Raw genomic sequence first — 24,416 nt, forward strand, 5'->3', positions numbered from 1 at the left:
GGAAAATATTTCAAAGTTTTAGTGAAATACAGTAAATATATATAAATAAATGAAGATGTCGATTATTTCTCTAGACCTCTAGATTTACTAATCTCATAATCCAATGTCCTTATTGGACTGGAGAAACACAAAGGTCAGGATGAAGACAAAGATTGCAGCTATGTAGCTATGTGCCAGGGAACACCTGAAGTTACCAGAAGCCGAAAGAGGCAATGAAAGATTCTTCCCTAGTGCCTTCCAAGGGAGCCAGCACTGTTGATACTTTGCTTTCATATTTCTGGTTTCCATATCTGTGAGAGAATAAATTTCTATTGTTGTCAGCCACTAGTTTATGGTAATTTGGTACAACAACACTAGGAAACTAATACAACAGGTAACAACACTTATTGTCAAACTATAGAGGATAAAACATTGTAGCATTGACACAGTGGAAAAAAGGCTGATCAACAGAACAGATGAGAGAGCAGAGCGATATCCTGATACACCCATGGAAACTTGACTAGTGGCAGAAATGGCATGGCAGATCAGGCAAGAAAAGACTGATTGTTCAACCAGTGGTGCTAAGAGAAATGCTTATTCATGTAAGGGGGGAAATGAAATTAAATTCTTAAGTCAAACACATATGCAAATATCAATTCTATGTAGAATAAAGAAGACTTAAATGCAAAAAGGAAAAATGATTTTTTTAAGACTGTGATATCAGTCACAGAAAGGATTTCTTACACAAACACAAAGAACACTAATAATAAAAGAAAAATGATGTATATAACTATACTAAGATTCAGAACACTGTTCATTAAAATGTATTATAAAGAAAATGAAAAGCCAAGCCACAAAATGGAAAAAGATTCATTTCTCAACAGGAAGCATTCATTTCCCAAAAAATGTTTCTCTTTTTCCCAAAAAATATTTCTGAGGATAAATTAAAAGACAAAATTATAAAAGGAAATGGACATATTACAGTGTATGTTCAGTAAAAAGATAAAGAAAAAAAAGAAATAGGCAAAAAATAAAGAGTACTATCTATAAAGGACAAATGGTTGATAACCACTGATGAACATTATTAATAATAGGGAAAATTAAATTAAATTAAATTAAATTCATACTGAGTTACTACTGTACATACATAAATACATACATACATGTATACATACCAACCAGTTTGGCAAAACTCAATTTTGTAGAAAATTTTGATGAGGAGGTAGGGCAACACGAATTCATTCCCTGCTGGTGGTGGTGCAAATGTCTACAAACCCCCTGGAAAACCACTGATCAGAATCTGCTAAAATGAGCAAAACCTATGACCCAGCAAATCATTTGCTTGGTTTATGACCTGGGAAGGCTCTTGCACATGGATAGGAGCGCATGCACTAATTTTCAAGGATGTTAATTAGCTGCATTATCATAATTATAAAAGTGAAAATAGCTGAAATATTTGTCCACCTTAGAATGAATTAATAAATAGTAGTATATTCTTTCTAGGACATTCTACACAGAAGTGAAAATAAATGATGTAGCTATAGTTGCATGCATCAGAATGGGAAAGCCTCAAAGAAATAATGTTGAGTGAAATAACAAAGTCACAGAAAGAAATAATATGATTATATTTACATAAATTTCAAATGAGGCAAAAGTATATAATATGCTATTTGAGTATGCATACCTTGGTAATAAAACAATAGAATGATTAATTCCGAATTCAAAACAGTTTTTAACTATGAAGAAGAGAGGAAAAAGAACATATAGCAGTTTCCTAGATATTGGTAAGGTTCTATTTCTGAAATTTGGTGGTGGGTTCTTAGATATTCACCTTAAAATGTTTTACGCTCTTTCTAAAGTCTAGTGATATCCCAACAAAAATGAATGAAAGAAAAAATACCAAATACCAAGACATATCATTACAAAATCTCAGAAAACAAAAAGGAGTGTACAAAGTTTCTGGAGAAAGAAGAGATTACTGAAAAAGAAACACAACTTCTCGTATAATGAGAAATAAATATAATGAGTAATAAAAGTGAACCAAAGCTTCAGGTGGTCTGAGGGAGAATGATTTTTAATTTAAAGGTTTACATTCAAACTGTCACTTGAGTGGACTGTAGAACAAAAGATTTATTCAACATAAAATAATGAAATGTTCTCTCCCATGCACTTTTTCTTTAGGAAGGTGCTCGCGGACATAACCCACCATTATCAAGGAAAATATGAGATGCAGGAAGCAATGGCTCACACACACTACAGCAATCCTGTTGGGACCCAGGTTACCTCTCTGAAGGGGACCTAGAAAGCAACCAGTTCAAATTGAAGCTGAAAGCATAAAGTTTTGAGAAAGAAGAATTAAAGAAACAGTAAGACTTTGGACATATCTGAGGATATAGTAAAATAACAGAGGACTTAAATGAATGAGTTCTATTCAAAATTGCTTTTGGGAACACTCTTGTGCAGCAACACTAAAAACACTGTTTTGTTAAAGGAAAAGCACTATTTAAATAGCTATGGAAATGAAAATACTATTCATTGCTTTTCTTTTTTTTTTTCAATTTATTTATTTTCAGAAAAACAGTATTCATTATTTTTTCACCACACCCAGTGCTCCATGCAATCTGTGCCCTCTATAATACCCACCACCTGGTACCACAACCTCCCACACCCCCGCCACTTCAAACCCCTCAGATTGTTTTTCAGAGTCCATAGTCTCTCATGATTAACCTCCCCTTCCAATTTCCCCCAACTCCCTTCTCCTCTCTAACTCCCCATGTCCTCCGTGTTATTTGTTATGCTCCACAAATAAGTGAAACCATATGATAATTGATTCTCTCTGCTTTTCAATATTTAGTATCAACCCATATGAAGATTAAATGAAGTACTTTGCTACATTGTTAATACGTCAAAGAAAGGAAAGTACAGTGAGTGGAGGGTTGAAGTGCTACAGTCATCTTTTAATTGAGCTAATAAATAATTATACTAATTCAGTCTTCTTTCTATACAGCTATTCCTTCATTGTTCCAGAATAACTCTTGGAAGCTTTAAGGAGTACACTCTAGGCTAATATACTGGGTTATGCTAAACAAATCTATGGTCTCCACAGACATGGTTTTCATGGGACAAAAATGGAAGACTATTTTATTTGACTTTCTGCTATGGTAGGTAAAGATTTAGTTTGCTAATATACTTTGAAAATTAGAAATGCCTTGATAGATGCACAGTTCTCAAGGGAAAACATGAGAGGCATAAGTAGATTTGAGATTGACATTAAAAATTTTAGATGCAGGCACCTGGGTGGCTCATTCAGTTAGCCATCTTTATCTTGATTTTGGCTCAGGTCATGATTTCAGGGTCATGAGATCCAGTCTGCACTGGGCCTGGAGCCTGCTTGTGAATCTCTCTCTTCCTCTCCCTCTACCCCTCCCTGCCCCAATCGCTCTTTCTCTTTCAAAAAAAAAAAAAATTACAGGTGCCTATCTTGTATGTGATGCTTTACATGCTTTTTTAAAACATAAGTAAGAAAATCATAAGGCAAACATGGAAATCATATATTATTTCTTAAAATTTTTTTTTATTTTTGAGTTTCAGAGCTCTTTATTAATCTTGGAAATAAGTACTATATGAGGTATACAATTTGCAAATATTTTTCTCAGTCTGTGGCTTGTCTTCTCATTCTCTTAAGAGTGCTTTGTAAGAGCAAAAGTTTTAAATTTTGACAAATTAAATTTGTCCCATGTGTCATTATTTTTCTTTTTTTTTAATTTATTTTTTATTTTCAGCATAACAGTATTCATTATTTTTGCACCACACCCAGTGCTCCATGCAATCCGTGCCCTCTATAATACCCACCTCCTGGTACCCCGACCTCCCACCCCCCGCCCTTTCAAAACCCTCAGATTGTTTTTCAGAGTCCATAGTCTCTCATGGTTCACCTCCCCTTCCAATTTCCCTCAACTCCCTTCTCCTCTCTAACTCCCCATGTCCTCCATGCTATTTATTATGCTCCACAAATAAGTGAAACCATATGATAATTGGCTCTCTCTGCTTGACTTATTTCACTCAGCATAATCTCTTCCAGTCCTGTCCATATTGCTACAAAAGTTGGGTATTCGTCCTTTCTCATGGAGACATAATACTCCATAGTGGAAAAAAGACAGTCTCTTCAATAAATGGTGCTGGGAAAATTGGACAGCTATATGTAGAAGAATGAAACTCGACCATTCTCTTACACCGTACACAAAGATAAACTAAAAATGGATAAAAGACCTCAACGTGAGACAGGAATCCATCAGAATCCTAGAGGAGAACATAGGCAGTAATCTCTTCGATATCTGCCACAGCAACTTCTTTCAAGATATGTCTCCAAAGGCAAAGGAAACAAAAGCGAAGATGAACTTTTGGGACTTCATCAAAATCAAAAGCTTCTGCACAGCCAAGGAAACAGTCAAGAAAACAAAGAGGCAACCCACGGAATGGGAGAAGATATTTGCAAATGACAGTACAGACAAAAGGTTGATATCCAGGATCTATAATGAACTCCTCAAACTCAACACACACAAAACAGACAATCATATCAAAAAATGGGCAGAAGATATAAACAGACACTTCTCCAATCAAGACATTCAAATGGCTATCAGACACATGAAAGAATGTTCATCATCACTAGCCATCAGGGAGATTCAAATTAAAACTACATTGAGATATCACCTTACACCAGTTAGAATGGCCAAAATTAGCAAGACAGGAAACAACATGTGTTGGAGTGGATGTGGAGAAAGGGGAACCCTCTTCCACTGTTGGTGGGAATGCAAGTTGGTGCAGCCTCTTTGGAGAACAGTGTGGAGAGTCCTGAAGAAATTAAAAATAGAACTTCCCTATGACCCTGCCATTGCACTCCTGGGTATTTACCCCAAAGATACAGATGTAGTGAAAAGAAGGGCCATCTATACCCCAATGTTTATAGCAGCAATGGCCACAGTCGCCAAACTGTGGAAAGAACCAAGATGCCCTTCAACGGACGAATGGATAAGGAAGATGTGGTCCATATACACTATGGAAATCATATATTCTTATGTTAAAAAAGTTGAAGGAAAATGAACCAGGACAGAAAATCAAGAATTAAAAGTAGGAAGCACATCTGTTTCAACCAACACTTTTCTTGGTTGCTAATTAGTAGCCTACTCTAATCTACATATGTTTAATGGTATATAACTTTAAATATTTTACATATATTAAGTTATTTAATCCTCACAACCATATGGCTTAGATAGTATCCACGTTTTTCATAAGAAGAGTTTGAGGGATGGAGAAACTAACTTCTTACAGCAACCACACTGAAAGTGAAATAGAAAAACATGTGAACTTTTAAAATTTCTATTAGCCTTACCATTCTCTCAATCTGATGACTCCTTTCTATAAACTCTCTTGAGCTTTTCATTCCATAATTTTCTTTGTATTTTATATTTGTGATTTTAAAAGAGGCAAGGTAATAGAATGACTTATCATCTGAAAGGCAAACATAAATAAAAGATCCATGCTTAAATATAATCAGTTTCTATTTTCCCAACCCCAGGAAATAGGTTTACTATAGTGCAATTTATTTCTTCTTGGTACAAAAGTTATTGTGGACATTTTTCAAACATTTTGTAATTGTATTATCGTATCCAGCTAAAATAGAAAATTCAGGCCTCCAAGTACACTTTAGAATATTTTTTTACAGTGTTTATGCATATCAAAATTTTCATACAATTGGACATGCAAAATGAAAAATAAATATTGAAAGCAATTGCTGAAAGTCATATAAAAATGATCAATTTCCTCAAAGAACTATACCACAGATTTATCTTAGGTAAGCTGTGTTGTGAAGATACATTGAACAGGCTATCAGTTTTCTCTATGCTGCTAATAAATATTAGTATTCATTGTTTTCACTTTTTGCCTATTCTTAATTCTCAGCAGTCTACTCTTGACATACCACTGAAAATTCCATTGTCAAGGACAACATTTGTAGTATGTAATAGCTACCTTTTTTAGGGTCTTTTTACTTTTCTTTTTTTAAAATCTTGATTGTTTTTCAGCCTTAATCATATTGCCTGAAACCCCATTTTAGGCTTTGTGGACCCATATTCTAACTTTCTTCCTCCCTGGCCAAACTTCAGTGACCTTGGAGAACTCTTTATTTCTACTGCTATCCTTAGCCACCCGCTGTTCAATCCTTGCTCAGGTCATGTAAATAACCCCTTCTGGGTGAGCCTAGTAGGGATGTCCTCAACCATCAACTATTTGTTGATGTTAAAAGATCAACTAGGTTGGTGTACCTGGGTGGCTCAATTGGTTAAGCCTCTGCCTTCAGCTCAGGTCATGATCCCAGGGTCCTGGGTTCCGGCTCCCTGCTCAGTGGGGAGTTCACTTCTTCTTCTCCCTCTGCTCACCCTGTCTCTCTCTCAAATAAATAAAATCTTCAAAAAAAAAAAAATCAACTGGAGCACATTCACATTTTCAGGAGTTAATGTGAACAAATAGTAATTCCAGTTGGGCAACAACAAACCAAAAGTGATTAGGACCCCTCCACCAACAGGAGTGAGGGGAGATTGGTAAAGAGAAGATGCAGAAGCAAATCAAGGAAATTATTTGATTGGCTATAGCTTAAGCAGCTGCTTTGTATTGGTTTTGGAACAAAAATATGAAACTGGGTACATGGTATGATTTGTCTTTAAAGATTAAGATTTTCACCCTTCTTATTTTAAAGCTTTATCACTTTTAAAAATTTTTATTTATTTGAGAGAGAGGGCAAGAGAGCAGAGAAAGGGAGCACTAGTGGGGCTGGGGGCAGAAGGAGAGAGAGAAGCAGAATCCCAGCTGAACAGTGATCTTGATCCTAGAGTCACGACCTAAACTGAAGGCAGATGCTTAACTGACAGAGCCACCCGGGTGCCCCAAAACTATATCGCTTTTAGATTTGTCTGTCCATGTAATGTTTGTTGCAAGTCTCACTGGCTGGAAATATGTAACACTGAACTCAATACTGGAGCAAACAATAATTTAACATCAGTAAGAGATTAGTAATTAAAATTTTAATATCATGCAAATAGTATTTTTTATACGAGAGAATTTCAAGATATTAAGTCATAGAGCACTTAGCATTAGGCAATAGAAATGTGACCTGGATACTTACCCTGAACAACAAAATGCGTAACAATACCAATTGCAATTCCTATGATTGCTACAATTGCCAAAGTGAAAAGAGCTAGACGTATAGGATCCCAAAACTGCTGTCTTCTTTGATATTCAACTCGTGGGTAATCAGCTTCTGAAAATTCAAGTGGTCTGTGATAATAGAAACAATAATAAAACAATAAGAAAGTCATTATGATTCCACTTTATGTCCACTTGTTACATTCCTCTAAAAAATAGTTTATACTGCTAACTAATAATAGGATACTTAGATCTTGAAAAGAACACAAGGATTTAATTTGTATACACTTTCCCAATACCCCAATCACAGTACAAATTTTGGTTAAAGTTCTACTGATACTGACATTCAAGTGAGAATATCTTCCTATGGCATTTTGTCTGACATATTAGCAATTTGATATTTGAATGGTGAAACACAAAGATTAAGTTATTAAAAAGGTAATTTATAAATAACATTTTCATATTTTAAAAAGGGAGTTTCTAGCAACAGATTTATACAATAATCTCATCAATTCTACTTGATTAAAAATTAAAAAAAAACCTTTATATGTACGAGAAGAATCAATGAAACAAGATGGGATTGGGAGGGAGACAAACCATAAGTGACTCTTAATCTCACAAAACAAACTGAGGGTTGCTGGGGGGAGGGGGTTTGGGAGAAGGGGGTGGGGTTATGGACATTGGGGAGGGTATGTGCTTTGGTGAGTGCTGTGAAGTGTGTAAACCTGGTGATTCACAGACCTGTACCCCTGGGGATAAAAATATATGTTTATAAAAAACAAAACAAAACAAAACAAAAAAACACCTTTATATGAATACTTTTTTAATGACCTTAGGAATTTTCTTAATAATTTCTTTTAAAAGTAGCAACATTACTTTTGAAGACCTGATTATGGTTCTTCATATTTTATTAGCACTCCCAGTGAAATCAGAAATTGTGAATTGTACTTGATAAGACTCCAGTCCCGAAGAAGACTATTTCCATTTGACTTTTACCTATACCTGCCCACATACTACCTCCCCACTCAAAATATCTTGTTATTAAGATTATCTATCTTTTGATTATTTATTAATCAAAATTTGTTAACTTTATTTTCCAAATAACAGAATAATATTCAGTGTTTAATATAATTCAAGTAAGATATTTTATATTTTTAATCTTATTTAACAATATTTATTATAAACTTATTAATTAAATGAGATAATAGCATTCTTAGGATGGTACCTACCACACAACAATGTTTCAGGAGCAGTTCTAGATGCCTAGAGATACAAAGATTTTAAGATATACCTTTTGCTTATTGGAAACTCCACTCTTTTATAAGAGGATACAGACGTAGAATCAAGTAATTAATATATAGTGTGAAATGTGCCAAAATAAAACTTGATGCAGGAATAGAAAGCAATTAACTTTTTGGAGGTCTGTGACAGGATGTTTTATCAGGTGACATGATTCAACTTTGAGTGTTAAAAGTTCTCCAGGCATAAAAAAGGAGAAAAGAACAGAAAAAAAATTAACATGTGCAAAAAAGGGGGAATACTAAGGATGTGAAATGGTATTCATTACTAATATAGTAGTCCCCTTTCATCCCCTGGGAATATGTTCTAAATCCCCAGTGGATGCCTGGAATTGTGAAGAGTGCCAAACCCTGTTTTTTTCCTATACATACGTATGTATGATAAAGTTTAATTTATAAATAAGGCATAGTAAGAGATTGACAATAATAATAAAATGAGCAATTATAACAATACACTGTAATAAAAGTTATATATATATATATGATCTCTCTCAAAACAGCTTACTACACCATGCTCATTCTTCTTCTTGTCATGATGCGAGATGAAAAAAATGCCTCTGTGATGAAATGAAGTAAGATGAATGATACAAGCACTGTGACTAGCATCAGGCTACTACTACTTTCTGACAAGTCAGAAGGAGGATCATCTGCTTCAGGTAGAACATAGGTAACTGAAACCACAGAAGGTGAAGTCTCTAATAAACAGAGGGTGTGGGGGGTGCTACTGTAATTAGCACTGGGAGTGAAAATATAAAATACTGCTTTTGCCCTTGAGGAATTTGTGGTCTCCAAAGTATGTGCATGATTGCATTCTTTCTCAGCACTACTGTACTAGAAAGAGGATATGCCAAGGCTGGTGGGCTGATTGGGTCATGAGGAGTCCCATAACCCAAAGTACAAAGTTTGAAATTGACTCTGCAGAAGACGGGGAGCCAATGTAATCAGACTGAGAATTTAGGATAATCGCAGGATGGGGATTAGAGCAGGAGTGCAGACAGGAAGGCCAGTTTAAAGGTTATTTTGAAGGTCCAGGAGAAAGATGGTGAGGACGATGCATGAGGACCTGAGCCAAGGCCGAAGCAGGGGGTGGAGAAGAGATCAATTTAGCTCCAATTCTTGACATTTGTTGGCTGTTTACTTAGTTGTGGGACAAGGAAAGGATTAATGGCTCCCTTGTTTTGATGTCTAGATAAGTGATTGTGCCTCTCGGCAAGATGAGAAACATTAAAGGAAAAGACAGTGATTTCAATTCAGACATCAATGTTGTTAATAATGACCAATGTGCTATCCTTACACTTGGGTCTGAGCCAAATGGAAAGTACCCATTTAATGCCTTTTTCTCTTTGACTTATTTTATTTCAGTTGTGTCACTGACTCTAATAAAAGAGTCAGTTTGCAGGACTCTAATAAAAGCAACTGTTAAAGTTGACACCACACAGCCCAGAACAAACAAAAATTTATTAGTATCCCCATATACAATACTTCCTTCCTCACCCTAATTGAAGTCTCCATCTACAAAATCTGTGGTATTAAGTATTCTTGATTATTTAGTTTGTGGATATTTTATCACTTTTTCTTTTCTCACTTCCTTTTTTTCCTAAGTTTTGGCGATTTGGTTGTTTTTATCTGAGCCCTTCAAGATGCAAAAAATGACAAGATTCAAATTCTGTCAAATTTGGGGGGTTATAAACACACAGTAAGTCATGATAACATTGCATCATGGTAAAGAAGATTTTTTATTCCTGACATAAATGTTGCTGTTCTTTGAATACATGAAAGATGAATGAGAGGAACACAGTCCAGATCCTACATCCGAATAATCATTTGCATACAAAAGCTAAATAATTCTGAGATGCAACTGTTGGTTCCAGTTCAAGATGGCGACCCAGGAAGATCCTGAGCTCATCTCCTCTCACTGACACACAGAACCTATAGCTACATATGGAACAATGGACTCTGAAAAAAACCTGAAAACTACTTCTCAGAAAGTGAGAAGGAAACCTCATGGAAGTGGCTAGGAGAAGCTGAGATATAATCTCACCATAAACCACAACCCTGGCAATGCATCCCACCACTGGGAGGGAATGCAAAACCTGGAGCTTTTTCTTGAGCAGCAAATGGTTTGAATCCCACACTGAGCATCCCAACTTTTAAAACCTGAGAGAGGAGTCCCCAAAACTTCTAGCTTTGAAAAACAGCCAGGCTCACCTTGGCAAGACTCATGAGTTTGTAACAAACAGATAATGGCTCTAAAAGAGCTCCCTGGGGACTTCTCCGCTCCAGAGACCAGCTATTTCATTCTCATGATTTAACTCCGGTATATACAGCAGACTAAATACATTATCCCAGACCGAAATGTTGTACATAAAAAAGTTCAATCTTATATCTTTCTCTGCAGACAGCCTCACAAATGGTCTGATGAAGAGAACAAACATAACCTCTAATACAGCCCCCTTACAACATGCCACTTGTGTAGAATTAACAATTAAGTCTCAGAGCTACGTCTTCTTTTAAAGGCAGTTTCTTTGATGATAAGCACTGTAGTCATACCTAAATAAATAGGTGAGAAAGCTTGCCTCCTCTCAATAACTAGTTGTACTTGGCTCTAAGATTATTGTATAGAAAATGGCTGACTTTTGGACATATGACACTTCTCAGAGAGTTCAGTCTTAAACTTTAAGGAAGTTTATTTAAGCAACTGGAATTGAGTTGCTTTTCCCCAGTTTCTTTTACAGAACTTTTATTAAAATAGAGACTTTTATAGCAGATAAATTGAGGTTCTAACTAGCATAATTTAAGCAGAAGTATGCAGAAGGAAGTAGACACCCTTTATTATATATCCGCACATTAAACGGCATGTGTGTTTTTTATGTTAAATTGTAAAAAATGAAGATAGTCTATTTGTGCCTAAATTATTATTATTATTTTTTAAAGATTTTATTTATTTATTTGACAGAGATCACAAGTAGGCAGAGAGGCAGGCAGAGAGAGAGGGGAAGCAGCCTTTCTGCTGAGCAGAGAGCCCGATGCGGGGCTCCATGCCAGGATCCTGAGATCATGACCTGAGCCGAAGGCAGAGGCTTAACTCACTGAGCCACCCAGGTGCCCCGGTGCCTAAATTATTCTTATTCCAGAATTCTCAAAGTTAATCCATTTGTATCCTTTTAAAGAGTTAAATTGAAATATATGTAAGCAGGGACACCTGGGTAGCTCAGTTGGTTAAGCATCTGCCTTTGGCTCAGGTCATGATCTCAGGGTCCTCGGATGAGTTCCATGTCAGGCTCCCCACTCAGGGGGAGCCTGCTTCTTCCTATCCCTTTGCCTGAAGCTCCTCCTGCTTGTACTCTCTCTCTCCTTCTCTACCAAAATAAACAAATAAAATATATACTTTTTTTTAAAAAGAAACATATGTAAGCATATATGGTTCAGGTGGACTGTACCAGTCACAGGAGGGCACTCACATGGTAAGAGATACCCCCAAGCTAGAGTAAAACTTCCTTAATCACCAAATACAGCTACTGGACATTATCGAGATGGAATAATTAAAAGAGTCAGATGGCAAAAGAATTAATTTTTAAGTTCATAATTGGGATTTATATTTATATTTATATTCTGCTTGATATAACTTAAGCCATTAATTTATTTATTGGACAGAGAGACAGAGAGAGAGCATGAGAGGGGAGAAGGTCAGAGGGAGAAGCAGACTCCTTGCTGAGCAGGGAGCCCAATTCAGGACTCGATCTCAGGACTCTGGGATCATGACCTGAGCCGAAGGCAGTCGCTTAACCAACTGAGTCACCCAGGCGCCCTACACTGTCTCTTTTTAAACTTTAATCTGTTTTAGTTAATTCAGTTATGAAATTGGGATTTAAAACAGTTCATTACTGAAATGCATTCACATTATTTTTCCCATTTCTAGACTTCATATTACAGAGGATGTGTGTGTGTGTGTGTGTGTGTATGCTTGATTCTCTAAGGTTATATCACTGGGAAGCATTTGTGCTATTATTGAATAATTATTTGTTGGTTTACCATTAGTGTTACTCTTTGTGTTAACACTGATAGACTAATTCTCAGCTTCTCTAATTACTAATTGTAATCTGCTTTTCAGGTCACATACATATATATGTAATAGGTATTTAACAATAACTAATAGAAATATTAAATAAATGAAATATCTCTATTATTTATACTATAGTATTTTATTGGTTGATGCAGAAGCAAAGCTTGATCTATTCCTTGTAAGCTCAGTTATTATCTATGTTCTCTGAACTCCACATAGACTAGAAGCTTTTCCAGTACTTTTTATCTCCCATAGTCTTACTATGTGACTATTGAGTTCATGGCTAAAGGTCCCAAAGTTACATTGTCACACTACCATAATAATTACAATTAGTTTATTGATGTAAAATATGTCAAGTATTTTTAGACAAAGCTCTGTTAGTACTGAGTTTGTACTGAGTACTTTAGTACTCAGTTTAGTTAGTTAGTACTGAGTTTGGAACATATCCAGACCCACAGGATGCATTATCTGGTCAGTAGGGTTGTTATATGTCCTTGTGCTATACTTAATTCTACTTAAGAAACTTTTATTATGTACCTAGTATATTCCTAGCAGTGGGGATAGTATATTCCTGAATAAGGTATTCAGGGAGATTATGGTAGAGTGGAAAGGTATAAAATAATAAAATCAATACAGTGTCATAGGAAAAATAACAGATTTACCAAGTACAGTGATAAGTATACATGGAGGATTGAATAACATAGGTTGTTTAGGAAAGGGACAAGAAGGCCTACAGGAAAGACTTCTTAGAAGATGTGATGACGATCAGGGCCCTTGAAGGTCAAGGGCGTTCTCCAGCACGTGATAGTGGTTAAACACATCCTACTCCTGTTTACTCCTTGCTTGCAAGTAGAACAACTTATCATTATCATAAAAGCACCTTTTAAATAGGAATATGACCACAGAATTTATTGGGAAGTCAAAAAAACAAAAACCAATGAAAAGTATTTTTCACCACCATGCTAATAAAAAACTGATAAAATCAACAGAAGAAAACAATTCATGCATTTTGGATAGAAGATGAGAAGTAAGAAGAGTTTAAGAGATTTTGGAAAACCATGTTAATGACTTAAATAGTCTAATTTAGTTCAGCTGATGGTAGTGTGGTTCTTTCTGAGAAATCTCTTTTTATGGGAAGACTTGCCAATGCTAGAAAATGTGAATCAAAACCTTGTCAGATTATGGGTAGTGAAGGAGAGGAACTCTCCTGTGTCTTCATTGTGGCTGCTGCAGCATTTCAAATAATACAGACATCTATGATGGACACATGGTCTGCTTCCACACTTTGGCTATTGTAAGCAATGTTACAGTAAGCATAGGGGTGCATATATCTTTTTGAATTAGAGTTTTTGTTTTGGGGTTTTTTTTTGGTGAATGAATATTCAGTAGTGGAATTACTGAATCACAATGTATTTCTATTTTTAATTTGAGGAGTATCCGTACTCTTTTCCACAGTGTCTGCACCAATTTACATTTCTTCCAGTAGTGCACGTGGGTTCCATTTTGACACATCCTTAGCAACACGTGTTATTTCTTGTCTCTTTGATTTTAGCCACTCTGACAGGTATAAGGTGATATCTCATTATCGTTTTGATTTGCGCTTCCATGATGATTAGGGATGATGTTGAGCATCTTTCATGTGTCTATTCATATGTCTTTGGAAGAATGTCTATTCAGATCCTCTGCCATTTTTAAATCAAATGGTGGGTGGTTTTTTTTTTTTTTTTTGGTGTTGAGTTGTACAGTTTTTTAATCTATTTTTTTAAACTCTTATCAGATATTTCTTTAGTGGACAAGGGATATATGGTGTGTGTCTATGTGTGTGTGTATGTATAATGGAATATTTTGCAGCCATAAAAAAGAATGAGGTCATGCCACTTGGGACAACATGGATGAACCTAAAAAATATTATGCTAAATAAAATAAGTCAGACTGGGAAAGACAAATACCATATGATTTTACTCATATGTGGCATGTGAAAAACAAAACAAGTGGGTAAACAGAGAAATAATAATCAGAATCATACCTATAAATATAGAGAACCAACTGAAGTTTGCCAGAGGGGAGAAGGGTGGGGCAAAATGGGTTAAGGGGAGTGCGAGACACAGGTGTCCAGTTACGGAATGAGTAAGTCATGAAAATACATTGAAATTGGGAATATAAACACTGCATTTTAAAAAACGCTGCACTGGGAATATAGTCAATGACACCGTTGTAAGAGTGTTTCATGGTGACAGATGGTAGCTACACTTGCGGTGAGCACAGCAAGACTTATAAAGAAGCTGACTCACTATACCGTGTATCTGAAATTACTGTAACATTGTATGTCAGCTATACTTAAGTAAAAAAATATTACAATCAATCAATCAGTAATACAGTCATTTAAATAGTGATGACACATACTTTCATGATGCTTTAGACGTGAGTTTTGAAGACTAGGAACAAAAATGAAAGGACTCTGACAAGAAATGCCCTTTTGTTCAAAAGGCCCATGAGAGCATATCCTAAAACTGTGATAGTAAATGACTATGGCAGCATAAAGAACGAGCAAAGTGGTGGGAAACTGGGGGAATTTCAAGTACGAGTTAGTCATCAAAATTTGGTTCTCTATCAGCTAGAGATTACTGGTTTGGCAGGTAATGGAGAAGGGCAAAGTTTCAGAGTGTGGGCAGAAATCAGATAGCACCCTGCTCCTTTATTGTAACATGTAATAAGTCTGTACATTGCAGGGGGGTGGGTATGTTAATTGCATTAAATCCTCTTTACATAATGTAATAGAATACAAAAGCATATTCTAGGATATTTGTGATAATTTCATGGTCTTTCCAAAACTTCCTTTAAAAAAATTTTTTAGACCTACGATTTCTAGATCCAGCATAAGATCTATTCCCCTTTATAGCTTATCTTCAAAGTCATGGTTGCCATCTTCTAATCACCCAATGCTATAATATCGGCAAGGTCAGCTCCACCTCTGTGAAAGCAGCTACATGAACAATAATATTTGGTAATTTTATTCTTACAAATATGGGAAACATTTCCATAGTTTTTGTGTGTCCTTCAAAAACACACCAGGCTCTTCATAATCTTTTATTTTCTGGATGACTAAAAAAATTGCATTAGAATGATCACATCTTCTGCCTGAAAAAGATTTTATGGTTATTATGGTTGCCAAACACACTGTTAATAAGACACCTTTGATTTAATTCATTCTGTCAACATATGTTCATTCAGCATCTACTTGTTTCAGGCACTATTTTAGGTAGCAGGGATATAGCAGGACTAAAGCTACATTCTCTACCCTCATGTCTCCTGGTTAGGAAGACAGACAGTGAACAACACAAAATCTATATATAAATATGGGGGTGGGGTGGGAGGAAGGTGATCAGAGGAGACGTCTCTGCAAAGATGACATCCAAGCAGACACTACAAAGTGAAGACGGAGTCATGCACATGTTTGAGGAAAAAGTACTATAAACAAAGGGAACAGTAAGTATGGGTATCCTGAAGTGGGAGCAGATTTGGTATGTTGACAGACGCGTGAGAAGGTCAATGTGACCAGGATGCAGTGAGCAAGCAGAGGAGAGAAGCCGAGGTCAGAGAGAGTCACCTAACAGTTCATAACCTAACCAGCCACTATAAGGACCCTTTAGTGTTATCCTGAGTGAGAAGGGAAACCATTATAGAGTTTTGATCAGTGGGCAGAAATCAGATAGCACCCTGCTCCTTTATTGTAATGGACAGATCTTTTTAAAAGCATCACTCTGTAGAGAATAGACAGTGGTAGAGGGAGAAGGTAGCATGAAGAGTAAAAGTAAGGAAGCTTGTTAGGGGACCACTGTAGAAGTTCAGGTGGGAGATGATGGTGGCTTGGACTAGGATGCTAACAGTGGGGAGATCAAAATATATAACTGGACCCAGAATATATTTTGAAGGCCTTGCTGACAGATGTTGCTGACGAATTGGTGCAGAATGTGAAAGAAAGTATTCAGGAGGATTCCAGCATGTTTAGCCTGAGCAGGGGAAAGAAAGATTTTAAGAGGCTGAAAACCCTTTCTCAAATTAGTGCTTCATGGAACTCTACTGTATAACACTGATTTAAAACAGAGCTGTTCTGTAACAGAAAGCATATATGGAACTCTACCAGTGTGTAATTTCCTCACTGAGACACATTCACAAGAATCAACTGCTAAATGTCGCACTGACGTATGAACTCTTTAACATAAGCCTGAAGATTCTGTATGATGAAGCCCCCAACAGCGGTCACACAGCCCCTAATCATCTCTCTCACTTTGGATTCTCCAGCCTTTACCTGCCAGGCACCCAAGGAGCACTTTTTCAAGTGGCACCTCTATAAAGTGTTTTCAACATAGGAAACTTTTGAGCAGGCTTTGACCTGTAAGGAAACAGGTGGTAGACATTGACCTGAGGCATTGATTCCCTTTCTGTCAGAGAGCCTCAGAAGAGATAAAGCAAAGCTGGGATTCTAGAGAATAAAGTCTTGATAAAGAGACCTGCTTCCTCTGAAACCGGTGGCAGATACAAATGTATTTTGGAAGGGACATGAAGGGACATGAAGACTCCTTTTTTGACTTTACCCAGGAATATGTAGATTCTCAGAATTCATGTTAAATATAACTTATTATTACTCCATTTCACTTACTAATGCTAAAGTCCCCTTTATCGTATGACTTCTCTACACCAACCTGTTCTTAAAACCCTTCCTTCTTGGGATACCTTGGTGGCTCAGTCATTAAGTGTCTGCCTTCAGCTCAGGTCATGATCCCAGGGTCCTGGGATCCAGCCCCACATCAGGCTCTCTGCTCAGCAGGAGGCCTGCTTCTCCCTTTCCCACTCTCCCTGTTTGTGTTCCCTCTCTCACTGCGTCTCTCTCTGTCAAATGAATAAATAGATCTTAAAAAACCAAAACCAAAACCCTTCCTTCTTAACTTCCTTGAGGAAGTTCCTCTCACCTTTAAGTAACCTGATGATGGTTTTTAGGAATGCATTCCTAAATATTACATCTATCACACTAGTGATATATCCTTAGGATTATATAAAATGGATCTAATCCTTCTGTTACACATAATTCATTCAACAGGTTCTTACTGAGCACCTACTGTATGCCCAGCACCTACTGTATGCTGAGCACCATTATAGGTCTGATTAAAAAACCTAATTCCCTGTTATCACGTAAATTAAAATTGGGTGAAGACTTCCAGTTTCTTCTACCAGTTCGCCAAACCAAAAGATTAAATGTCCTTACTGCCTAGGGAAGACAGTTAGGAATGGGCTGAGAAAGCATTTCCCAAACATCTTTTAAGAATTAAAAAAATATATATATATATTAATAGGAACTATATAATAAGTGAATATAAATGATGAAAGCACAGATCCCTGAGAACTTTATAACTTTATAAATATTCTTTTTTTCATTCTGACTTTAAGGCTTTGGCTTTGATTAAAATCAACCAAGTAAGTAATGCCTCTCAAAATTAGAAACAGAGCCAAGAATTTATGTTGAATAAGGTTAGTTTGACTCAGTAACATGAAGAAAAGGGGGAAGAGTTGGCTAAGGGCTTAAATAACAAAAGAGAAGTTATTTTGTGGGGATTATATAAACATCCTTTAACAGAATATGACCAATATTATTCAATCTTTTTTATCACTTTCACATAACTTCCTCATTGGGCATTATCTCTGTGTTTGTTCTTAATGTCATTAAATGTTACAAAGAAACCCTCTAAAATTAATTTGAAGTGGATGGAGTGACTCTATCAGATAGTTGATGCCATCAGAATGAGAATGTAAATCTCTGATTATCCTCGGTACTAAAGTAATGTAAATAAAAAGTTTAAGGTAAATGATGTACACTCCTCCATGTACAGCATACATATTTATGTGCTAATCAGGTGTTCTCGAAGCAGCAACCCTGAGGGGAAATTCTTTTTGTGTCTTACACATGTCTTAACGCATTTGTATTCAACCTGAAGCACAGATACACATTAGATATTTTGTTTGGGAACAGTTCTCTCTACTTCTTGCCAAAAAGCCTTCATTTCTGGTAATGCCCATGATTAATAATAACTCTTTAATGACATGGGTCAACTGAGGTTAATAACTTTCCTTAAAACACACACATAGTCAAGCAGAGAGAGTCAATTATCATATGGTTTCACTTATTTGTGGAGCATAACAAATAGCATGGAGGACATGGGGAGTTAGAGAGGAGAAGGGAGTTGAGGGAAATTGGAAGGGGAGGTGAACCATGAGAGACTATGGACTCTGAAAAACAATCTGAGGGTTTTGAAGGGGTGGGGGGTGGGAGGTTGGGGGAACCAGGTGGTGGGTATTAGAGAGGGCACAGATTGCATGGAGCACTGGGTGTGGGGCAAAAAATAATGAATACTGTTATGCTGAAAATAAAACACACACACACACACACACATAGTGAGGAACACTATTATTGGAGAGAAACAGCAACAGAAAATAATATAATATTCCTTTTAAATGCAATTTTGAGTACACAAAAGAACTTGTGAAACTCAGCAATATCCATAGACTTAGACTGCCTCTCTCTAGTGTTTGGCCATGGAGATAGGGCATTAAATCACCAACAATGGCCTGTCTTTCACTGTGGTCCACTCTATGGTCAATTAAAAAGCATAAAGTTTGTTTTGAGTGATTTGAGTTGAGATAAAATATTGTTCTTAGAAGCACCCTCTGGAGCCTGCTACCTCTAAATCCCCATTTTAATGCTTACTAGCTGTGTGACTTTAGCAAGATACTTAACTTTTCTGTGCTTCAGTTTTTTTTTTTTAAATCAGCAAAATGGGTATTATAATATCTACTTCCTTAAAAAAATACTACTTCATAAGTTTCTTGTGAAAGTAAATTGAGACTATATATGTAAAGTGCCATGAGTACTATAAATGTTTTTGCAATTATTAAAATGCCATTAACTTGCTGATTTTCATTTTTAGAAAGGACAACTTTTCCAGGTATAATTCAATCCAAGTGTCTTCCCTGCCTTTCAATATGGTCATTTTCATATGGTCAATTTTGATTCTCACTCCAGCAAAATGTTTTTCTGCATTCTTACCTGACTTTCTTGCTTTGAAAAATGAAATGATTCTAGTAAATTCTAAGGATGGGAATGGAGAGTAACAACAATTCAATTATTTTTCAAAGACAGTATTAAGTTCTCTCAAAAGAGCCATGGTCATCTTGCATTTTGATCCCATTTTTTTCTTTCATGCCTTATTTAGGTTGAAACTTAACAAGTAGAGGTGGTTTCTATATAAATCCTGTAGTATACTAAATGTTTTACTGTAATATAATTAAACCTCAGCACTGTATTTCTAGAATTAGAAATTAGTTATTTTCCCTTTCTTTCCCTTGTTTGCCTAGTCCACATTTTATAGTTGAAGCTTACACATCTACTATCACAATTTCCCTCATCTCAGTTAAGTGTTTCTGAGATCATTCCTTCTATCACATTGAATCTCTAATAAACACGTTTTCTTTCCAAAAATTTTAGGAATACTCAGAGAACAATTCAGACATTCTTGCCTGCTGTACTGAGAGACAATAAAACAGATTGCTTAATACTCGCGGATAGCAGATAACATTTTAATAATCTTTTGTCAAAGAGGTTGCTGCCTGGGTTCTCCTCTAGGATTCTTGAGGTCTCCCGTTTCACCTTTAGGGAGGCAGATTTGTGTGTTTCTTACTTTGCAACATCTCCCCTCTGTCAATCATGGTGTTGGGCAGTTGACACATTTTATCTAAAATTTGTCCAATAATTTACCATGTAGCTATTAATAGTTTCCTTAATGATGAATTAACTAATACTTAGATTAATTTGGACAAGAGAATTTTGGCAAAAATGGGGAAAAAATTTGAATTCAGGACTATGATTCCAACTCTCCAATTGTTTTTGTAATCTACACATTTACCTTTGATAATTAAACCCATAAATAATTAAACTCAGAGATTTGGTTTAAGTCTGTCTCACTATGTTCTTACTGAACAATCAGAATGGAGTGTAAGCTATTCTCTTTGATTTCACTTTTGCACTCTGGCAATTTATCCAACACTCTTGAACAGAAATATTTGAAAAGTGCTTTTCTGATGGTGTTTCTTCTGCTTATATGTCTTCTCCAGCTGCATATTCTCTACTGAGTTGAGAATAAAAGGATAGAAAATGATTATGTGTGTAGTTACATTTTCAAACATTTCATAATTCAAGCTGTCATATGTCCTCATTATTCTGGCTTTGTAATAGTTTATCCTGAAGCACTAAAAAGTTTTAAGTTTGCATCTTTGCACTGAAAGTGTTTTTTGTTTGTTTGTTTGTTTGTTTGTTTTTTGCTGGCAGAAAAATAGACACATAGTCAATGGAACAGAATAGGAACCCAGGAATAGACCCACAATTGCTATGCTCATCTAATCTTTAACAAAGCAGGAAAGAATATCTAATGGAAAAAAGACAGTCTCTTCAAAAAATGGTATTGGAAAAACTGGACAGCAACATTCAGAAGAATGAAAGTGGACCACTTTCATACATCATACATAAGAATAAATTTTAAATGGATGAAAGACCTAAATGTGAGATAGGACACCTCAAAATCATGGAGTAGAACACAAGCAGCAGCCTTTTTGATATCGGCAATAGTGACTTCTTACTGGATATGTATCTGGAGGTGAGGGAAACAAAAGAAAACATGAGGCAGAGGAGTCTAAGATGGCAGAGGAGTATGAGACTTTGGTTTCTTCTGGTCCCAGGAACTCAGCTAGATAGCTATCAAATCATTCTGAAGACCTGAGAATGCAACCAGAGATCTAAGAATAGCTGCAACACTACAAATAGAAAAGCAACCACTTTTTGCAAGGTAGGAGGTGTGGAGAAGTGAATTTTAGGTGATATATAGGAAGTTAAACTGCAGAGGAAGAGAGTTTCCATAAGCCAGGTATTGGAAAGTGATTAAGAGCAGAGTGCAATATCAGAACTGAGGAGTGACTGACAGCTTTTCCCAGAGGGTGCACTAAGGTGTGGGACCTTGAGGTTTTGGCTCTAGCACTGGAGATTGGGAGGCTGTCATTTTCATTCTCATTCTCTAATGCATCAGGGAACAAAAGCTACATAGAACAATCCAGAGTAGATTACTTAGCCTGGTCCCCTGGCAAAGGAGATGCAATTCCACCAGGGCAAAGACACTTGAGAATCAGCACAACAGGCCCCTTCCCCAGAAGATCAGCAAGAACATCCAACCAAGACCAAGTTTACTGATCAATGAGAATGGCACAACTTCAGTGCTAGGGGAATACAGTACATAGAATTTATGGCTTTTTTCCCCCATGATTGTTTTACTCTTTCAATTTTAATTTTTTCTTTCCTTTGTCAAACAATTTTCTATTTTATCAACTCTTTCCTTAAGTCTTTTTAAATTTTCATTTTTATGTTACATTCTATCCTTTCATTGTATTTAATTTTAGTGTGTGTGTGTGTGTGTGTGTGTGTGTATGTATGTTTTTCTTTATAGTTTTAGGATGTAGTTTCTTCTAAAAGACTAAAATACAACCAGAATATAGTATATTGCTCTGCTCTGTTCACCTGTCTTTTTCTTTCTTTTGCCATTCTTTCTTTTTTTTTCTGTCTTTTAATTTTCATTTTTACAGTCACATTCTATTGTTTCATTATATTTAACTTTATTTTTGTTTATATGTGTTTTTCTTTCTTTACAATTTTGGGATCTAGTTTTCTAACAAACAGACCAAAATACACACAGGATCCAGTTTACTGCTCTGTTCTTTTCACCGGTTTGATTATGTTCTCTTTTTTTCTTTTCTTTTCTTTTTTTCAGGTTTGGGTCTCTTTTGATTTGTTTAGTGTATATTTCTCTGGGGTCATTGTTGCCATTTTAGTATTTTGGTCTCTCATTCATCTGTTCTTTTCTGGACAGGATGACAGGACTGAAAAACTCACCTCAAAAAAGTGAACAGAGGCAATACTGACTGCCAGAGAATTAATCAATATGGGTATAGTAAGATGTCAAAACTAGAATACAGAATAATGATTATAAACATTCTAGCTGGGCTTGAAAAAAACATAGAAGATACTAGAGAATCCCTTTCTGGAGAAATAAAAGAATGAAAATCTAATCAAATCAGAATGAAAAAGGCAATTAATAGGATACCAAAAAATGGAAACTCTAACTTTTGGGATAAATGAAGCAGGAGAGAAAATTAGAGATATAGAAGACAAAATGATGGAGAATAAGGCTGAGAAAAAAGAGAGATAAATAACTACAGGATCACGAGGGGAGAATTTGAGGGCTAAGGGACACCATAAAGTGAAACAATGTTAGAATAATTGGGATCCCAGAAGAAGAGGAAAGAGAGAAGGTGGGGACAGATGGTATACTGGAGCAAATATAGTAAGAAATTCCCTAATCTGGGGAAGAAAACAGGCATTCAAGTCCTTCCCTAATCTGAGGAAGGAAACAGGCACAGAGACCTCCCTCAAAATCATGTAAATAGAGGCACCTGGATGGCTCAGTGGGTTAGGCCCCTGCCTCCAGCCCAGGTCATGATCTCAGGGTCCTGGGATCAAGCCCCCCATCATGCTCTCTGCTCAGCAGGGAGCCTGCTTCCCCCCCTGCCCCCCGCCTGCCTCTCTGACTACTTGTGATCTTTCTCTGTGAGTCAAATAAATAAATAAAATCTTCAAAAAAAAATCAATGTAAATAGATCAACACCTCAACATATAAAAATGAAACTTATAAATTTCAGAGACAAAGAGAAAATCCTGAAAGCAGCTCGGAACAAGAGGTCCATAATGAAGTTTGAAATATTAGGCTCGCATCAGACTTATCCAGAGTCCTGGCAAGCCAAAAACGACTGGCATGATACATTCAGCATGCTAAATGTCAAAAATATGGAGCCAAGAATACTTACCCATCAAAGGTTTCATTCAAAATAGAAGGAGAGATAAAGAGCTTCCAGGACAAACAGAAACTAAAAGAATTTGTGATCCCTAAATCAGACCTGCAAATAATATTAAAGGGTATCCTTTAAATGAAGAGAGAGTACAAAAGTAACATAGACCTGAAAGGAACAAAGACAATCTACAGAAATAGTGACATCATTGGTAATACAATAGCACTAACTTCATATCCTTCAATAGTTCCTATGAATGTAAATGTGCTTACTGCCCCAATCAAAAGACACAGGGTATCAGATTACATAAAAAAGCAGGACCCATTAATATGATGTCTACATTAAAAGAAATGGACATTAAAAGAAAGCTGGGGTGACAATTTTTGTATCAGACAAATTAGATTTTAAACCAAAGACTATAATAAGATATGGGGGAGAACAATATATCATAATTAAAGTGTCTATTCAACAAGAAGATCTAACAATTATAAATGTCTGTGCCCCTAATATGGGAGTAGCCAATTCTATAAACCCATAATAACAAAATTAAAGGAACACATTGATAATAATACAATAATAGTAGGAGACACTCACTGCAATGGGCAGATCATCTAAGCAGAAGATCAACAAGGAAATGAAGACTTTGAGTGATTTACTGGACTAAATTGGACTGGAACAGAATACACATTATTTCCAAGTGCACACTGAACATTCTCCAGAATAGATCACATACGGGGTTACAAATTAGGTCTCAACTGGTACCAAAAGACTGGGATCATTCCCTGCATATTTTCAGACCACAGTGCTTTGAAACTGGAACTCAATCACAAGAGGAATGTTGGAAAGAACTCAAATACATGTAGGCTAAAGAGTATCCTACTAAAGAATGAAGGGGTCAACCAGGAAATTAAAGAATAATTTAAAAATTCATGGAAACAAAT

The 24,416-nt window shown here is 36.1% G+C and overlaps 1 protein-coding gene across 1 annotated transcript in view; it reads right to left on the reverse strand.

Annotated features, from left to right (window-relative positions):
* LOC101693146 (transmembrane serine protease 11F) overlaps positions 1-24,416 on the reverse strand; it is a 76,234-nt gene that overhangs the window by 29,048 nt on the left and 22,770 nt on the right. Inside the window, exons 2-3 of the mRNA XM_013062354.2 lie at positions 7,157-7,308; positions 5,369-5,487 (exon numbers count right to left, since the gene is read on the reverse strand). Coding sequence (XP_012917808.1) covers positions 5,369-5,487; positions 7,157-7,308 — 271 coding nt within the window. The remainder of the gene's footprint in view (positions 1-5,368; positions 5,488-7,156; positions 7,309-24,416) is intronic.

Source organism: Mustela putorius, unplaced genomic scaffold (assembly GCF_011764305.1).
Source record: "Mustela putorius furo isolate JIRA1106 unplaced genomic scaffold, ASM1176430v1.1 tig00000430_pilon_pilon_pilon, whole genome shotgun sequence".
Lineage (NCBI taxonomy): Eukaryota > Metazoa > Chordata > Mammalia > Carnivora > Mustelidae > Mustela > Mustela putorius.